This window comes from Miscanthus floridulus, unplaced genomic scaffold (assembly GCF_019320115.1).
Source record: "Miscanthus floridulus cultivar M001 unplaced genomic scaffold, ASM1932011v1 fs_892_1_2, whole genome shotgun sequence".
NCBI classification, from domain to species: domain Eukaryota; kingdom Viridiplantae; phylum Streptophyta; class Magnoliopsida; order Poales; family Poaceae; genus Miscanthus; species Miscanthus floridulus.
Window position 1 is genome coordinate 1 of NW_027097411.1, and position 20,379 is coordinate 20,379.

Consider the following 20,379-nt stretch of genomic DNA (forward strand, 5'->3'; position numbering starts at 1 on the left):
TTGATAGCAACTTAAACATAAATGTTTTTTATTCCAACAAGTTATTGACGCATGCCATATATTTGGGCATCTCAGGCACTGTAGCAGTGATAGTTTAGTGCTTCTTATGCACAGACAAGGGGCTATTGAGGTGCCAATGTGCAATGGCATTAAGCCTAGCCTAGTGCTTCTAGGAACCTGACCTGAAATAAGAACTCTATGAGATGCATGTACAGACAGTAGGTCAATGGGGCTTCCAAAACTTTTTGAAGCATCAGCAATCAAAAAAATTGTCCAATCTAATATAAGGCTCCTTCCTGTAGTAGAGGGCAGCCTGCTTGAGCCTGAATACTTCCCCTGTCCTAATCAGTTGGAACACACCAGAAGAGAATACATGAAGCAAACACGACACCTACGAAATTGTGTAAAGTGATGAACACCATAAGTTTGACTGCAATCAAACCTTGAAGCACTAAAATTCGTATGACAGAAGTTTGGAATAGACAGCTGAACTTTTGATTCTACTCCAAGCATGTCTTCATTCACCTTCTCTTCTGTGACATTTGGGATACTTTCCTGAAATTAACAGTTTTGACCCATTAGAGACATCAAACGATTAGGCTGAAATGACTGGAACTGTCTTCTATGTTTTAGTCTGTTGTATATCAAACAATCATAACATTAGGCTGTGGCTGTGCAACACAATGAGAAAAAATACATTTTTTGGCTATTAAGCCACCTATGGGAATTTGGACATTTTTCCATATGCATCAGGCTTAAAAATGTCCAACACTCAGGCATGCCGGTCTGCATTGGAAAAAGTTGGTCGACATCTCATAAGCACTCCTTCAATTCATCCCCTCTGTTGAAAACCGCTGCAGCACTGCCATCCAATGTGCATGGCGTGTGCTACTACTTGCTCGGGTTCTATGCAGAGTGGTGATGGAACACCAGGACGCCAACAACACGATTACAGTTCATGTTTTTTTCAAGAAAACAAACAACTAACTCTCACAGCACAAAAGGCACATGGTAACCTGCTGCTCAGACCCTATACATAACTCAATACTATATTGGCTAGGGATCAAAGAAAGTGCAGCATAGCATCTATTTTCAATTGTAATAAAGAAAAAAATAGAGATAGCAGTAGAATCTGTTTTCAGTTTTGCTTGAGAACAAGTAGCATCTGTTTTCAGTTTTGCTTGGGAACAAGTACCATCTGCATTCTCAAACATCTAAATTGCTCATGAAGCTAAGAAAATAATAAAGCAGCCACTACTTAATCATGGTCCACTGAATGCTTATATTGGTTCAAAGAAGTCTCGGATTGAAAAGACCAGTGTTTCACCAATGAAAAAAAACATCATATCCTTTGAGATTCAGATATGAGATGATCTATGAAATATACCTGAAACAGAGCCTTGATAACGGAAGCAAAAGTAGTGGATGTGGTTCACCTGATCACCACTAAGAGAAGATGTTCTTGACAAATTGATCAATCTGCAGTAAAAAAATCAGTAAATTCCATCTGTAACGAAACAATTCAGTGGTTATTTGTTAAATGCAAACTATCGAGGTATTTGTCCTATTCCTGAGCTCACTAATATAAGCTTGTTTTATTCATTATTTTTAGAGTCCATTGAGCAGTTTATAACTGCATTAGATTCATGGTTCTTGTAAGTCCTAGAGTGGAAGGAGGATGTAGTCCTTAGCAATCCAACTATTAATTCTATCATGTTATCACTTTCCACTTTGAAATGTTCAGAGGCATATTGCAACCATTAAACAAACCATTTGTATAGCACAAACAAAGGCTTGGAATGCAAGCAGACACTAAAACGATTCATCAACAGTCAGACTGGCGGCAGCAACCAATGACATAAAACAAACAGGTGGTGGGCATGTAACCAGAGGCTTACCTGCCTGGGCGTCAAGCCTCGATGAAGCGACGTCCTTCCGCATGAACGCAACATGATCAGGCTGTCTCTGTTCGCCTTCGCGTCGTGCCGTCCTTTGATCAGGCGAGATTAGGAACGACTTCATCATTGGCTGGAACGATGAGGAAACACATACGATGGAGATCCAGAAGAATACTCACCGAACAACATCTGTAGCAGCCGCTACGGCCTACTGTGACGCCTCGCGCTCCTGTGGATGTGGATTAGAGTGCGCGACGCCGATGCTGACCAGAAGACGCGACCACAACGTGGATTGGCCTGATGGACATGAATACATGATGATCTACGTGGGGCGGGGCAAGGACAACAGAGCTCCGTCATCGGGCCTTCTCCTTCTCGGCACGGCGTTGCATCGGTGGCGCGGGCGAGGGCGGACGCGGTGCGCGACGACGGCGAGGGCGGAGAACGGCGGCGCGTCGCGTTTCAAGTTTGCCTTCTGCCGATGGCGTCGCGATGGGAAAGGATGCCGCGGATCTTTGTACGTGATTGGAGGCTGCTTCCTTACGTGATTGGATTGGAAGAGGAGATCGCGTGATTGGAGGAGGAGATAGCGCACGCCGTGGGAAGCGAGTGGGGAGGAAATCATGCGTGCGCCGGGGAAGCGAGCGGGAAACCGAGCATCGCACGTGGCCGGGAAAAATCATGAGACCCAGGTTTTCGCACGCCGGGTGATCTGGGAGCGAGCGGCGTTTTATAAGAGAAGATAGAAGAGAGATAGGACGTCTCTTTATGGTAAACCTCAGGTCGTGTATCCGAGATCTCCGTGTATCCAGGGTTAGAAACAAGGGGGACATCTGCAAAATTGAGGGGACTTGCCTCTTCGAGTCTAACTCCTGAGGGTCCTCTCTGTCTCCTCTCCTGTTCCGCGTCCGCCGCTGCCACGATCAGTTTCGCGTCAACAGCCGATCAGTTTCGCGTTCACCGGCAGCGACGCGAGACGGACAACTACATAGGCTTGCAACTGCGTAAGTATTCTCCCTGTGCTAAATTCTGCTTCTAAGCCATTAACTCTCCCCCCTCTAGGTTCATGCTTTCTTTGGTGGTGGAGCTCGCAAAAGGGAGAAGCCATACACAGAAGCTGACATAGTTCTTCTATGGGCAGATTTCTCCTACTCTCTGGATTCCATCCAAGGGACAGGATGGACGCGGCACTAGCGTTCGCGCGGGACAGCCCGCCGCTCTCCATCATCGCTGCTGCCAAGATTGCCAGTGTTCCCCTGACCATTGATCCAAGCCTTGCTTCTGGTTCAGCGCCCACGCTGTACCTTGGTTCTGTGTAAGTGATTGCAACCCATTGCAGGTTTGCCTCTATGATGAACTGCGCCTCTTTTTTTTGTATCTTTATTCTGAACGCTAGCTTTGCTGTCAGTTTGCTGTGCTTTAGATTTTATTAACAGTAGTTGTGGTTGAGTGGTTTAATGTGCTAAATGCAAAAGGTTGCCTTAGAACACTAGCTTAACTGACATTGCTTTGTGTTACGATTGTAATTGTTGGAGGCTGCTTTAGATTCCATCCTGGGGTTTGACAGAGCAGCTAAATTCTTCTTCTTCTTTTTCATCTCACTGTAATAGTCACGGTTCTGGAATTGCCCTTATTTTTTTATGTGAATAGTGGCTGTTCGCTGGATGCGCAAGAACGAGGCAAGGGCGCCGCAGGCCTGCAGAAGCTAGAAGCCGAGAGGACGGAACGACGCGGACTCGCTGAAACGGAACGACGGAAGATGGAACGACGTATCACAATAACAGTCGGAAGTTACGAAAAACAATCGATCTTGCAGTTCCAGGCCTTCCTTAATCGAAGTTGCAGGTTGGGCCGCTGGTCTATGGGGGTGCATAAAGGGTCAAAATCTTAGTACTATAACTTGAAAAGAAAAATCAGGGTGGTGCATCTGCACCCACGGTCAATAACTGGGCTTCGCCCCTGATTAGAGACATTCCTTTACTACTTATTTGCTACAAAAGCTGTAGCTTGTAAAGTTTGGCACCTTTTTCACATAGATAAGCCATATACATTTCTTACCTGTATTACAGTTGATTATTTTATTTGTTGAAGAACAACACCTAGTACCCAACTTATCTTAGCAGTTCAATATTTTTTATGAACCAAATGGTCATAAAACTCAAGACAGTACTTGAAAAGCTTAAACTTTTTAGGGAAGTTGGCCATCTACTCAAATTTCATTCTGTATTTGTCATGACACATGGTAGTGGAAAAGCAAACATGTGGAATCAGGTTCCTTGGGCAAAATAATAATATCGTTCATCAATTAATTTATGCTGTTTATTCTGTGGTTAAGAATCATCTACTTGTATATGTTATAAATCCTATTGTTTGGCCTCTTCGCAGTTGGAAGAAAAGGATGACTTCGTTAACCATCTTAATCCTTGCACACGACGAGAAACTTCGGCTCTTGGAGACCCGGACACGCAGAATCTCAAACAGGGAGAGATCATACAGCTTGAAAGGAAAGGGTACTACCGATGTGATGTTCCATTTACTGGGCCGTCCAAGTTCGGCAAAGTTTGCACATGTAAATTTTGCATAGTGCACGATTCTCCACTGTAGCATTTCGTTTGTATTTGTAAATTATTGTTCAAACATTGACTAATTAGGCTCAAAAAATTCGTCTCGCAAAGTTAAAGCAAACTGTGCAATTAGTTTTTGATTTCGTCTATATTTAGTACTCTATGCATGTACCGCAAGTTTGGTGTGACATGAAATCTTCTTTTTGCATAGTTAACTTTTGGAGAACTAAACAAGGGCCCATTGTTCTTTTCACCGTACCAGATGGCCGACAACAGTCCCCAGCAAACTAGGTCCTGTTTAGATCCCACCCAAAATCCAAAAATTTTCAAGATTCTCCGTCACATCAAATCTTGCGGCACATGCATAGAGCATTAAATGTAGGTAAAAAGAATAACTAATTGCACAGTTTGCTCGTAATTGGCGAGACGAATCTTTTAAGCCTAAATAGTCTATAATTGGATAATTTTTGACAAATACAAACGAAAGTGCTACAGTAGCCAAAAGCCAAAAATTTTCGCATCTAAACGGGGCCTAAAGTTTCATATTGGTTCCGGAGCACATGAATTACATGATGTTAGATTGGTACAGTAGTTGCAGTAGTTTTGATTTCTGGGCATTGTTGTTTGATTTGAATCGTGTTTGTCAAGATGAACTGCTTTTGTAATGATCAAAGCTTGGGAAGTCTGAATGCAAGATTACTTCAGCGTTTTAATGTGGACTGTTATGCTTCGCTTTGCATGTTTGTGTGCAACTACCGATAGGACCTGCACATTGTTGAATGGACTAGTGGAAGGCGCGCGCCATTGCGCGCGTAGGCAGGCGTAGAGAAGATCTAGAATATGGAGTATATAGACTGTAATAAACAGTTGTAGGTTTTCATAAGTAGCATGGTCTAATTTCCATTCAGACACGCGTGCGCGCGTTAGTATGTATGTTTGCAAACAGCTGTATGCAGTACCTATCACAAAAAGGCTGTGCTTCTTTGATGTTTGGATTGAGGAACCAACAGTAGGCGTTTCCTCCGCTGAGTTGAGTTTTATCTGGTTTGTTTTTTTATAGGCAATAATGGGGTAGTTTGAGGGAAATGCAGCAATGTCAATTTCAGTTTCAGATTCGCTAGAACCAAACATATATGTGATTTTAGATCCATATGGCAATATTTGAAATTGTTAATCAGGAAATATATGAAATGTAAATCCTGAGGCAATGAATTTTCTTGTTATGTTTGTTGCCAGAGATGAGAAGACAATCCTAACAGAAGATCATTTAGAGAATGACTGATTGTTCGTCACCTATTTGAAGTAGTCAATTAGGAAATATGCGGGTTGCATTACATCAAAATTCATATTGTTGGCAAAGAAATTCACCCACCGAAGCAGATGGACCAGGAGGACGGAACCAAAACGCATACATAAGGAGAAAACAAAGATAGAAGTTGGATCCATAGGAAGCTCAAACATAGGCGGCCATTGCAGCCACCCAGACTATTAATCTCTGCTGAACAACAGAAGCTGGTGGCAGGAAAAGCGGATCTCTATGTGCAGTCCAAATGCACAAATGGAAAAGTAGCAAAAATAACAGTAAACATATCAGTGCCCTAGGAGCAGGAAGCCAACCTTTTCAGTGAAGTTTAAGCCAACCTAGCAGATGAACGTTGATTTCTCGTGACTCCACTAACTCCCAGTTTATCTTATGGAGTTTAGAGCGTACCTGCATTCCAAACTGAAACTATTGCACGGTTAAAAAAATACAATGAGATCAAATGTTTAGGCAAATTTGATTTAACCATGAAAAATGTATGTGCCTTAAAATATGATGACCAGCAATTGGACTACCGAACTGTAACTGTAGTTTTCAAACTATTTACCTAACTACAACTTTAAGAAGTGTTCAAATAGAGAGGGATAGCAAGGCGAAATGTAACCTTTTTATCACCCTATGCAAGGGAACAAGATGCATGAGTAGAGGCAAGGTAAGAAATAGCGCTTATGCTGAAACATTGGTAGTACCAGTTTTTTTCCAACGTTTCAGCATAAGAACACAGTCATATACTTATCCATACAAAATCATCACATTGTTAGTACCAGTTTTTTTCCCAGATGCATAATTCATCTGGCAATGTATTACAATTTAAAGCAAATAATATGTAGCTAAATTTAAATGACAGCTGATTTAATTCTCATAGGGAAAAAAAGAGTCAATCAGATGTGAAAATTCTTAGAAAATAATCTTGCAGGATTAACTGTTTAAGAGAAGTTTCATATAGTGATCATAATATTTGGACAAACTATACTAATTTATCAGATGAAGCAACCATCTAAAAAATGCAGCATAGATTATATTTTATAATCCAAGTATGACATTAAGCAATGGGCTACACTTCCCACCATTACCAAATAAGTAACACAAGGGCAGACCACTGAACAGCATCAATGCTTAGTTGTCATATATAGATTAATAAGATGTATACCCAATAAAAATGAGAATAGAGTGTATCGACATTAATGGTCACATCCATAATCAAGTTTTTTCTCTGGTACTGAAAAGCCACAGATCTCAGTGAAGAAGAACACAGGCATAAAAAAATCAATCATCATCAATAGGAAACAACAACAGCCCTAGAATTTAATATCCACACTGATCAATTGAGCTGCATTAAAATGTTCAAAGAAAGGAAAGAACTTGAATACATCGCACTGTGGCAGGAGGTAGCCTTATGTAGTCGTTTCGACGAGCTAAAAAGTTCAATCTCTGAACTGACAAAAATACATGTGAGGTTTTTAAAAGTCCAGTTGGCGGTTTGTGATGAAACCTATCTAAAACCTCTACACCTGCAGCCATTTGATTTGAACATGCCGAAACACATATCGAAAGAACATTTGAAAATGTACCACAGGCTACCTTTCAGGTCAGAGACAGATTGAGGTTGCTGATTTCAGATAAGTCGAGCAGCATCAGAGCTTTTAGGTCCCTTGTTCTCTTCACGCTACCCTGTGGTCCGACATTTAGCGCAGGATCTCGAACAAATTAGAAATTGAGAAATGAAGCCAATACGCCCCAGTACATGGATCGAAATCCTTTTAGAAATTACAAATTAATTGAAGGTAGAAGGTAATGAGAATGAGAAAACTCACACAGCAGTAGTCTTGGCCGATGTTCTGTTGAGCATAGTTTGGTCCCTTCCTCCGGTCATTCCTCCATCACCGCAGGTATAGTTTCAATTTGAGCACTGTAAGGCACGCATAAACAAAAGGTTTATCTGAGCTTGAACCGGTCCAGTTCAATAAAGAGGAAGGAAATCCCTCTTGTTATTAGCCCCCAACTTGCAAAATCAAAACAAAAGCAAAAAAAAAAAGGTAATATTAGCTAAACACATATGGAGTAAAAAATCACCGAACTGACTAAGCATTTACTTGGTCTCTGTTTTTCTTCTAACCACCCTGGGTGGTGTATTGGATTTTTAAACGGAGGCAAGCCAGTGCTTTATTCCAACTAAGAAGGGTAGCAGCATGCAACGGGCTAATCTCTGATTGCAGCCTCATTTGGATCTTTAGAATAATTAAATAACAACATCTCGCTAGTTCGATTCTTCTTTATTCCTAAAGACAGTTCGGACTCTTTGAGTTTGAGACTGTACCTATTTGCCTGCTGGGGATGCCGGGATGCTGCCCGTTGCCGAGCGCTCTGTTCCTCGCAAAGGTCATCATAGTGCTGATGGCCGCACTGACTGCTGCTGTCCTCGCAAGACGATTCAGCTCGAATCCCCAAAAATCGAATGGAGTCCATCAGTGTAGATAGAGATAAAACCGACATGACATCTCAAATAGAGCATCATTCTTTGTGGAAACTCATTGGTTTCAGCTAAACAGGAATGTACTGGAAGGAGCACATGGACATATGCACTAACCAATCACTGTCGTAAATCACACAGGGAAAAAAATGGCATATAAAAGGCACCGACCTTGCTGCTCTTTCAATGAATGGACACAATCCATTCCAAGGAGACGACAACTCAATGCACAGCAATAAATCAAGATTGTACATGTAACCATTGTTGGTAACCTAGAGGTATTGGTTTGAACAAACCAACAGACTTTAATTGAGGTTACAGAAAAATAAATATTGAAGGCAATAAAAGCAGCAAAAGCTTTAGAATCTGCACTTCTTAACTGCCATAGAAATTATGCCACAGAAATTATTGTGAGGATCTGCTGCTAAAAAACGCGAGGGAGAGAGGATCTGGGGGAGGAGCCATGGACACGAACTGAAGCGGATGACGAAGATTCCTGTTGGCACGTTTCTGGGAAACAAAGTAAACATGTAATATCAGTCGCTCAGCAAAATCCCGCACAAGCACCATAGCATCGATGAAACCGAGGTAAGAACATGTAACTATAGAGGCAAACACAAATTTCAGAACAGACAGTGCCATCGTAGAGGTAGGAAAGAACAGGGAAGCAACGGAAAGGCATGTAGGTACAGAAACGAAGCAAAGAATGAGAACATACATCGTCGGGACGAAAGCTGGGACCAACAGCGAAATGTAGCAGGAGGTGGACTATACAGCGAGCAAGAAACCGAGCAGCTACAGCCGCAGCGAACCTTCTGAAGAAACAACGATAACAGCACGGCCTACCATTAGAACAACAATTACCAGGAAACCCTAAGAACCACATGATGATGCAAGGCCCAAGGAGAAGAAAGGCACCTGAGATGCAGCACCGACGAAGTGCGGGCGTGTCCCGCAGCAGGTCACCCAAGAGAACTGCAAGATCCCCCTGCCGCCAAATCCTCCGGCTCAACAGCAGCAGAGGCCTCGGCCTCGCCGCGCCGCCTCCCGTGCGGCCTTCCCCCTGCCTCCACCGCCAAATCCAACAGCAGCAGAGTCCTCGGCCCCGCCGCGGTGCCTCCCCCCCGCCCTTCCCCCTTTGTCGAGCGCCAAATCCGCCAGGAAAAATGCACGAGAGGGAAGACGAGCAGGCAGGAGTGGACGGAGAAGCACAGAGCGAGGCTAGAGACGGGGAGGCGCACTGCGACAACCACAGCAGGGAGAAAAGGCGGAGAGAGCAGCGGCACAGACGAAGGGAAGAAGATGAGGACGACCCAGATCGGGGAGAAGCAGAGGTCGACAACAGGACAAAACAAGACCAAAGCAAAGAACGAAGTGGAGAAGCAGGTAAAGCACAACGCGAAACTATGACAAGGAGCAGATTCGGAGTAAAAGCGCGACAGTAACAGAAACAATCAAGACCCTTGCTCTGGCAATCGAACCATCAGAAAGATTTACGGCGACGTGGACGCGGCTTCCGGTCGAGGAGCAGGCGCGGCTTGTCTGGGTTAATACGATAAGACTGAATTCTGTGTGTGGGCGCGTTTTTCCCCCCGAATTCTTTCTGAAGGGCTTGCAAGAGAGAATTGATGAGCCGAAGTTTATGAGGGTGCGGTAGTAGTTATTGTACTTTCCAGAGGGGCACTGTTCTCTCCCTCCCCACATTCAGGGGGTGTTTGGTTTCTACATAAACGCCTAAAATTCCTGTCACATCGAATATTTGGATACATGTATGGAGTATTAAATATAGACTAATTACGAAACTAATTGCATAACTTACGACTAATTTGTGAGACCAATCTTTCAAGCCTAATTAGTCCATGATTTGACAACGTGATGCTACAGTAAACATATGCTAATGACAGATTAATTAGGCTTAAAAAAATTCGTTTCGGAAATTAGCCTCTATTTATGTAATTGGTTTTGTAATTAATCTATATTTAATGCTCCTTATTAGTATTTAAACATTCGATGTGACATGAATTTTAGGAGCGACTAAAGAACCAAACAACCCCTCACAAGCGCGTGCAGCTCTATAAATTGAGCTTGTCCAAGGACGACAGTTCAGTTCACTGGTGGCTGGGAGTTCACAAATCACAAGGAAGCAGTGGTAGCTCGCAATGGCGACGAACCCCGGCCTCTTCACCGAGTGGCCATGGAAGAAGCTCGGCAACTTCAAGGTAGCTCCCCGGCCTCATCTCCATCCTGCCTACGGTTCACGTACTCCCGCAGCCAGCTCAAGCAAACGTCCTCGGCTGATGTGTGCATGGATGGCACAGTCGCACACAGCGGCAGCTCAAGCAAATTAAATTAGCAAGTACTAGTTCAGTTCATTCTCTGTTCACCGGAGTGCCAAGCCAGGTTCATGCATGGCCATGTTCATGCACTGTGTCGGAACATGCATGCGTGGACTTGCTATACATGCACCTGTGAGACCATGCATCCTACAGTTTTATGCTGCTGTGCGTCTCATGTTCCGGCCGACTCATGAGCATCGAAGCCGCTATATCATCCAAAGACGCGTTTCGTTTTCTTTCCTTTTTTTTTCCGAACACGATTTCACGCGTATTTCATTAAGGAGTGCCTCGTTTTCTATATACTATGTCTTTTTCTTTACTTCAAGGAATACAGTTAACTAATATCGAGATCGAGCAGTGTCATGGCTGACGCTTGTTTGTGCATCATGCACGTTGTTGACGCTGCTGGTGCATGCAGTACCTGCTGCTGGCGCCGTGGGTGGCGCACGGCGTCTACCTCGCGGCAACCAAGGGGTGGAAGGCGGCCGACCTGGGGTACATCGCCATCTTCCCGTTGCTGCTCCTCCGGATGCTCCACAACCAGGTGTGGATCACCGTCTCGCGGCTCCAGAACGCGCGCAGCCGGCGGCAGATCGTGGACCGCGGCATCGAGTTCGAGCAGGTGGACCGCGAGCGCAACTGGGACGACCAGATCCTCCTCAGCGGCATCCTCCTGTACCTGGGCGCCATGTACCTGCCCGGCGGGCAGCACCTGCCGCTGTGGCGCGCGGACGGCGCCGTGCTCATCGCGCTGCTGCACGCCGGCCCCGTCGAGCTCATCTACTACTTGTTCCACCGCGCGCTGCACCACCACTTCCTCTACACCCGCTACCACTCCCACCACCACGCCTCCATCGTCACCGAGCCAATCACCTGTAAGCTACAACTACAAGCCAGCCGCCCCCTCACTTTCAAATTTCAATACGCCGGCAAATTTGATGCCAGTAATATAATCATGCATATGCAAGTTGGCAAATTTGCTGGTGGCAGACTCTGCCTGGATTTCGTCTCTAGGTTCCTTGGTAGAGCGAGCTCCTGCTCCAACTTGCTCCAAGACGAGTAGTACACGCATTCTGAACGAAACAAAGAAGGTTAAAATCATTCTATTTTGACTTACAAACTTTATACTACCTCCATCCTGAAAAGGATGCATCCTTAGTCAAACATCAGAAGTTTCAATAAATTTTATATAAAAGAGCACCAATACTTAGCCCTATTTGACACATCTCCACTTCACTAGTGAAGTCGTTTTTTTCTTCCTTCAACTCCACGAGCAACTCTACCGGTGAAGCTGAAGCTAACATTTAGTAGAACAACTGATCTACATATCTATAGCTTCTTAAAACATGCTCTCACAGAAACCCGCGCAAGGTCCACTAGAGGGAGTGAGAGCTGAAAAACATTTTTCATCCACCCTTGTGAGAACATGTTTTAAAAAGCTCCTTAGGTGAAGCTATTTTTTAAACCGTTGGCAAGGGAGCTCCCTACCTTTTTTTATTTTTTATCCCAGCCCAAAAATTCGTCTCCACGAGGATTCGAACATGACATGCTAGGGTGCTACCGAGGAGATCAAACCAACAACTAGGCTGGAGGCCTGTTCGTGTGAAGCTATTTCATTTTAACATAAAATAGCTCCTTATAACATCAAATAAATAAATATGCTATTAAAATATATTACATGATAAATCTAATGATACTTTTTTCATAAATATAAACTTACTCAAATTTATAATATAATGATTTAACTTAGTACTATGTTAGAATTGTATTATTTTTAGTACGGAGGGAGTAGCAAGTGTAGGAACATTTTTACTACAACAAAGAGTTTTTTTTCCTGTCCTAAAGAACATTTTATGAAAAATCACTGTCCTGTAGACAATTTTTTAAAGAGTCTAGTTCTAGGAGCTTAACATGGCTTTGGCATGGTCCCGGTCCTCCCGGACATCGACATCCAGAGTTGCATGCATGTAAGTTGGTTCTTTCTTTCATCACTGTCACATTCCAGTCTGGTGCCTGCTTGGAACAAAGACCTTTCCAAATAAAGGACAGTAAAAACATGCGCTTTCCCTGTCAAAGAACTTTTACTGACCAGAGACGGTACTGCCAATCGACATCACGTCTCCTGTCGTCTTGAAGCCGAATTTGAGCCCTGGAGAGCGACCAGTGGCCGATTAAGGACGAGCAAATCCGGGACCATGCGAAAGCCATGCTGCACAGTTGCTGCATGCCAGCTTCCATAACCGAACAGAATCGAAACATGATCGCGTGCAGTGCCGATCACCACGTACATGTACGTATTACCACCGAATCACTATCTCCATCGGACAGATAGAACCCCAAGAGTACAGTTCTACAATCCGTACGTGGATAGCATTTCTAGATTGTCAGCAAGGAAACCAATATTCTTAAAAGCTGTTCTAGGGACACCATCGCTTTCTGGTGTAATTGTCAGTCTTGATTCCAATAAAAAAGAATGTAAAACAATATCCTCACTTGTAAAATAGGAGTTCATTTCTTTTTTAAAAAAATGAAATATAAGAGAAACTTCTTAGTTCTCATGTAAAATCTAGAAATACAGAGCGTACATATGCAGCATGTTCGCTTGGTTGTATTTGGCTTATAAGCCATGGCTTATCAGCCAACGAACGGTATTTTTCTCTCACACCAAACCAGCCAACGGTACTTTCAGCCATAGCTTATTAGCCAAACAAGCTCAAACGAACAGAGCGATGGTTGAGCTGGGAGTGTTGTGTGTACCTTCAGTATAGTGGCAGAGCTCTGCATGCAGCTAGAGGCTTCAGCAGCTGTAAGCATAGTAGTGAGTTCAACCATATGTACAGGAGCTCTGATTGGAGAACTCATGTTGGTCTTTGTAACCAGCATAGTGAGAGCACCTGAATAAAGATGATTCTTTAAAAAGAAGTACCTAAATAATAGTACTTCTGAGTTCTGATTTCTGAGTAGTTCAAACTATCAGAGATGAAGCTTTGAAGGGAAACTGTAGGTAAACCAGAATTAATGGCAGAGTTGTTTTGCAAACTATTATTATGGCACTCATTCAAAGGTGCAAAAACAGAGAAAAGTACTTGCACTAGACATGCCTTAGCCATGGAAATGATGTCACAAGAACTCACAGTCTATTAGATAATAATGAATATTAGCCTGTTTTTCTTCTTCCCATCTCCATTGGTTTCCATAAGCACTAAGATAAACTGATACAGAAAAGCTGTAATTCAAACAAGGTCATACTTACAGCATGCATCTACACCTCAAAGAAATGTAAAAACAGAGAGATACGCCTGCAGCATACAAACAGGAGACTAGAGCGATCCACATGGCAAATAAAAACATTGTCAGACTTAGAGATCGACAGATTTCTGAGGGAATATACCTAACCTGGTTCATGATCCTTCTCCAAGCAAGATACATAATCCCTGACCTTAGAAAGCAGAAAGACTGCAACAATAAAGATAACTTAAACCTTGAAACATTATCATATATCACAGATCATTTCCTTACAAGAATTATCAGACAGCCCTCTTATGCACATCTAATGGTGCTTTTTTTATTCCCTTTGGAGCAACTAGGGCATATTAAGATCAAATATTGTTCTTTTTTGCAGCCGTCATCCATCCATTTGCTGAGCTCGTGGCATATGAACTACTGTTCGGGATCCCATTGATTGTGTGCACCTTGAATGGAACTGCTTCCATTCTTGCATTTGAGATCTATGTGATCTACATCGACTTCATGAACAACATGGGTCACTGCAACTTTGAATTGGTACCCAATTGGCTCTTCAAATGGTTCCCTCCTCTCAAGTATCTCATGTACACACCCTCGTAAGTATCTCATATAACTGTTGTTCTCCACAATTGATATGATTTGTTAACCAATGCAGCGGGGTTGACTCAATAAATTATATTTTGTAAATTGAGTTATTTCCATAATTCCATATGTTGTTCTGAGTATATAAATAAACTTTTGCGACTTAGGTTTCATTCTCTTCACCACACTCAGTTCAGGACAAACTACTCCTTGTTCATGCCATTCTATGACTACATATATAACACCATGGACAAGTCATCAGATACGTTGTATGAGAAGTCACTCAAGGGCAAAGAAGAAACAGTAGATGTGGTTCATCTTACCCATCTTACTAGCCTGCACTCCATCTATCATATGAGGCCCGGGTTTGCAGAATACGCTTCTAGACCTTACGCTTCCAGGTGGTATGTGCGGATGATGTGGCCCATGTCATGGCTTTCCATGGTTCTGACATGGACATACGGTTCTTCATTTACTGTTGAGAGGACCGTCATGAAGAAACTCAAAATGCAATCATGGGCCATCCCAAGATACAGTTTCCATGTAAGAATCATGGTTAACGCAATATACGATATCTGCTTGATATTTTTCATAACAATGAGTGGGATCTCCAGTGCCAACCAAATCATCTTGTTTCAGAAAAGAATCTAACAGCAACTTTCTCTGTTCTGCAGTATGGATTCACTTGGGAGAAGGAAGCAATCAATAGCCTGGTTGAGAAGGCGATATGTGAAGCTGACAAGCAAGGAGCTAAAGTTGTTAGCCTCGGACTCTTTAATCAGGTATGCCATTTATTTGGTTATTAGAAGTAGACAGCTCAAAAAGATGATCCTTCATTTATATGAAAGTCGCATGAATATGCATTATTAATCTGGAAGTACGGAAAGAAATTATTAGTGTAACTGGACAAAAATGGTTTAGTTGTATGCGCTGAAATAGGCAAAAACCTAACAGTAAGAAAAGAGTGCAGATTTGGTGCCCAGGTTGCAACTCGTTAGCTAAAATATCATGTTGCAATGTTTCAAAAATCATGTATGTAGAGTACATAAAGTTAAGTATTGCCGCAACAATTCAGTTTAAAATTCATCTTAGATGCCAAGAAACAAAATAGACAAGGAATGAACAAGGCATTGTTCATCATGTGCTAACACTGACACTTCTGAATCTGAATTGTTGCAGCTACACTTAACTTTAAGTGTACTACATATATGATTTTTTGACAGGCACGGAGCCAGCGGTGGGGCTAGGGGGGGCTCCAGCCCCCCTACCACTCGCGAGCAAGCGAAGCCCCGTAGAGCCGCCGTCTGAAATTTCAACTGTAGATGTACAGATAGGAGGGGCTGAAATTTGCTGAACCTCTTTTCTTACTAATTGCCGTTGTTTAGCCCCTCCTAAATTTTTTCCTAGCTTCGTCCCTGATTTTTGAAACGTTGTAACATGGTATTTTAGTCCTTTAGCTAACGAGGGCGCCAGCCCCCATGGGCGCCATATGATTTTCCATAAGAAAATTATCAGAAAGGTGGCAATAGGCACTTGTTCCAATGGTGCTTACATGCTAATGAACTATATAGAAATACCATAGCATGGTCTCATAGTTATCTCAAGTCTAAACAAACATTCATCTGAGTCACAAACTCATGAAATCTCTTCTCATTTGTTCACTTGCTCATGATAGTGCTCATTCAGTGTAATAAACATCCACATGCAAGGCAAGTAGTGAGTTATATTAGCAACAGACTGCAGAATAGAAATAATAATTAACAATATTATATTTGTCGACAGGCACATAACCTCAATGGAAATGGAAAACTTTATCTTCAGAAGTACCCAAAGTTGGGGGTAAGACTCGTAGATGGCACCAGCTTAGCTGCTGCAGTGGTTATGAATAGTGTTCCTCAAGGCACAGATCAAGTTGTTCTCGCAGGAAATATTTCAAAAGTTGCTCGTGCTGTTGCTGCAGCGTTATGTAGGAAGAACATCAAGGTAAGAAATAAAAATTGCGCATTTGCTTCATGCTAATCACCTGCATAAATAAACTTTGCACTAATATGTAATCCCAACGCATATTGCTCAGGTAGTAATGACCAACAAGCAGGATTATCATTTCCTTAAGCCCAACATGGCAGAAGATGCAGCTGAGAACCTTTTGTTTTCAAAGACAACTACTGCAAAGGTTAAAGAGACTTCTGACTGTCATACATTTCCTTAAGAAATGGATAGGAGATGTCATATAAAAGCCCATCAAATCCAATTGTCAAATAACATCACCTGTTGGCCTCAAATTTTGTAGGTGTGGTTAATTGGGGAAGGTCTAGATGCTTCTGAGCAGTTTAAGGCACAGAAAGGGACCCAGTTTATCCCATATTCACAGTTTCCACCAAGAATGGCACGCAAGGACACCTGCACCTACTCGCTAACTCCTGCAATGGCTGTGCCTAAAACACTACAGAATGTGCACTCCTGTGAGGTAAATGAGGTCCCACTGAACTGTAACTCTGCAGGCACTTTAATGCATGATCTCATTGAGTCTACCAATTTGAAAACTTTGCAGAATTGGCTGCCAAGGAGGGTCATGAGTGCATGGCGCATTGCTGGAATGGTTCATGCATTGGAGGGATGGAACGAGCATGAGTGTGGGGACATCGTGCTAGACATGGAGAAAGTGTGGTCTGGTGCTCTTGTGCATGGATTCCGCCCTGTGGCTCAAGTTTGATTCTCCGGTTGCAATTGGAAGGCAGCGCAATAAGTTCTTGAAAGTTATGTCATATGCTCACGAGAACTATGCTACAGACATAGTAGTATGTTGATGTTCTATTCCCCATGCTCTGCCTCTTATCACTTGAGACCTTCGCTATCTAAAATTTAAGATGAACTCCTTTAGTGTAAAAGCATTCTGTGGAAGCAGGATAAAAAAATTGCATCTCTATAATGATAAGCAGGGATGGGATGTAGCATATAAGTGTTATAAGTGTTCTGATCTACTGCTAGCTGTTTACTACTTTATTCACACCCTACGCTCAAAGACCAATGATGAATTAATTCTGCATCTGTATTTCTCCATGCATCAATGCATATTTCAACAAGAAACAGGTATGGGAAATGTTGTTCACTCTCCATGTAGAGATGCAGATGAAAGATCCGGTTCAATGCTTCATTTTGTTCATGATCCAGAGAAAGTAGAGATGGCATGTAGCAACCTTTTCACATAAATATTCAGAAATAGTGACCCCATATTGCCCAAGACAAAATGCAATAAACCATGACCAACATATGCTCTGCTGACACAGAAATGGAGTAGAATCGCATAAGCTCTTGTAGAACCTATAAGATACTGTAGCACTGCATAGTAATCATTGAAACGAAGGATTTATGATATCTTATCGTACAAATAAGATTTTGTTGAAATGGGGAACTTCGAAAACCATATCACAGTGTTGTAATCCTAGCCATTTATCAACTGTTTGCCAGTACATCCATCTAATTTTGGTTTGCAACACATAATAACTGTACTGCGAAGGCGGTCACTGATAGTAACTCCAAATCCCTACCGTTTCATCCTTGTCAAATTCCACATTAAAATTTTCGTCATTTTCTGTTCTCCTTGCCACAGCAAATTTCTGAATCGGAACTTGCTGTACTTCTCGGGTTTTCTCATAAGGAGGAAGTGAAGCTAATAGGAGTAGACCAAACAAACTCGCTAATAGCAGGGAAAAAAAACAGAGAATGCCGAGAGCGAAAACATCTCACTGTGTACGGCAGCGACGGGCGGAGCAGGCAAGGCCGCGCAGACGGCTCAAAGGATTCCACGAGCGGCGCCCTAGATGCCGGAAACGGAAGCCGAGGAGGGCAACTGTCGATGCACGGCATCTCCCCTCCTCCACGGTGGCCGCCGCCAGCGGCCGCCGGGCCTGGCCCGGGCTGCTTTCGGTCGAGAGGGCCCGGATGTGTGCGCGTGCACGCACGTGACGTCCTATTCCGTCCACGTGAGACGTTGGATCATCATTGGGCGGCTCAGATTATGGAGACCGGTACTACTAAGGCTCTCCACAATGGTGGAGCGGTGCTAAATAAAAAACGGGCCCCACACAAAGTATTTGGCATCGCTTTGCATATCCTACAACATGTAAGCATCACTAGAGGTACAACAACCCCTACATAGCAGTCAAATCAAGAGCCCTTGAGCTCATCCAGCATGCGTTGCGGTGGTTAGGACGGGGCTAATTAAAAAACCAAAGCTAGTGTTGGTTCCTTCTCTTCCTTCCCGTAGTGCAGTCTCTCTCTCTTCCTTCCATTAAAAAACGGAGATAGCACCGGTGTAACTACATTCACCGCTCTCCTCTTTTCCCGTGCTGGCATCGGTAGTTGCAGTGTGCTGAGTGGTGCTTCATCTTTCTCACTCTGTTTTAGGCACCACTCTGGCCACACGCTGTGGAAGGCCTAAGGGCTCGTTCGATTAGGGGTGGATGAGGCCATGAATTTTTCCAGCTAATCAAAGCTTGTATAAATTAACTAGCAATTCCGGCGGGAATTTTTCATAAGAGCCATTCCTCGTGAAACGAACGGGCCTTAAGGCTTCGTTTGGATAGGGCGGGATTAACGTGGATTCGGGGGCCAAACCCCGCCACCGGTGGATCCGATCCACGCCGGGTGGGCAACCCACACAAGGGGATGCATGGAATTTAGTGAAATTGATTCCATTTCACTTTCCACGTGTGGATTGAAGTAGATACACATGTATTCAAACAAGGCTTGAATATAAAATTTGCATTTGGAAAGACGTGGATGGGAGCGAATCCAACTCAATCCCCCCTCAAACTGTGTGGGTCTCGCGCATCTCCACTCGTGGTCGGGAACGACTCACGCTCGTCGCTCGCGTGCTCGCTCCGCTCCACTCCCGGGAATGACTCACTCTCGAGTGCTCGACGCCAACACAGCGACACTCCGCTCCGCTCCCGCTTGGCAAGCGTGACCGGCCGCGGCGGGAGATCAGGCGGCGCTCCACCTACTCACATCCCCCATCTCCTCCTTCCAATCACATTCCCTCTTCTTGGTGGACGTTCGAGGGACTACACTGCGAACATTATCCTGCATCGACTGTGGTCCGTGACATTGAGCAACACACTATGTCGACTAGTGCGTGTGGAGCCGCCGATGTCTTGAGCATGGGTCCCTTCGTTGGGTATAATTCTATTCTTGAATTTGTTAAATTAAATATCTTTTCCACTATGATTTGTATGTAATATCACACACATGCACATACATGTTGTCACCAATATGTTATGGATTTTCTAGATTAAATTAAACATAAAAATGCCTAAATTCCTAAGAGCGTAGGAATCAAAGTGGTAGTATCATTCAACACAAGGTTAGTGTTATTGATATTTTTTTTTGGCTATTTGGTTGGATTATTGTTTGTATATATAGTGGTACATACATATATGTCATCTGGAACTTGTAAACTAAGCAACCATGCAAAAATCTGCAATATAGATATATACATAAAGGCTCCGTTCGCTTCGCTGAAAAAACAAACCGAAACACTGTTTCGACTGATTTGTTGTGAGAGAAAATACTGTTACAACTAAAAAAACAAACTAAAAAGACGAATTATAAGAGAAATGAACAGGGCCAAAGAGGCTACCTTACCACCGTCCTTTTCAATTACACGTTGTAAATTAAAGGAGTGCTTCTTGGACTTGAACATGAGGGATATGATCATCTATTTCTCACGTACTTAGACGGTCTCCAACAGCTCATGCAAAGGGCGACGCAAACCCAAAATCGATCATGCACAATGTTTTGGCTGAAGAAAATCGGGTACGAGGCCAACCAGGATGCTTATTTGCGTCGTCTTTCTCCAAGACGCAAAGTCTTCCACGGTAGGAGTAGTGCTGGGCCTAGAGCCAATCAGCGCTGGACGCTGCTGGTGTGCTTGGCCAGGAGCCAAATCAACTAGCACACG

General features: G+C 43.3%; 1 protein-coding gene and 1 long non-coding RNA gene across 12 annotated transcripts; one reads left to right on the forward strand and one right to left on the reverse strand.

Moving 5' to 3' along the window:
• Positions 1–6: 6 nt before the first annotated feature.
• On the reverse strand, positions 7–9,789 carry LOC136533457 (uncharacterized). 11 transcript variants are annotated; one of them, XR_010778486.1, is made up of 10 exons: positions 9,172–9,789; positions 8,972–9,068; positions 8,634–8,763; positions 8,101–8,525; positions 7,598–7,692; positions 7,365–7,454; positions 2,078–6,191; positions 1,899–1,990; positions 1,388–1,479; positions 7–555 (listed from the first exon to the last, which is right to left on the reverse strand). It is a non-coding gene; the product is annotated as an uncharacterized lncRNA (long non-coding RNA). The 11 variants fall into 11 exon arrangements; XR_010778482.1 differs by having other exon boundaries at positions 7–341; positions 443–555; positions 8,101–8,763; XR_010778484.1 differs by having other exon boundaries at positions 19–555; positions 2,078–2,195; positions 6,080–6,191; positions 8,101–8,763; positions 9,172–9,784.
• Positions 9,790–10,335: 546 nt separating this feature from the next.
• On the forward strand, positions 10,336–17,517 carry LOC136533459 (very-long-chain aldehyde decarbonylase GL1-5-like). Its single transcript, XM_066526005.1, has 9 exons — positions 10,336–10,472; positions 11,008–11,464; positions 14,212–14,431; positions 14,585–14,960; positions 15,092–15,199; positions 16,200–16,400; positions 16,492–16,590; positions 16,708–16,884; positions 16,969–17,517. Exons 1-9 carry the CDS (start codon positions 10,413–10,415, stop codon positions 17,128–17,130), a joined length of 1,860 nt encoding a protein of 619 aa, XP_066382102.1. The 5' UTR covers positions 10,336–10,412; the 3' UTR covers positions 17,131–17,517.
• The last annotated feature ends 2,862 nt before the right edge of the window (positions 17,518–20,379 follow it).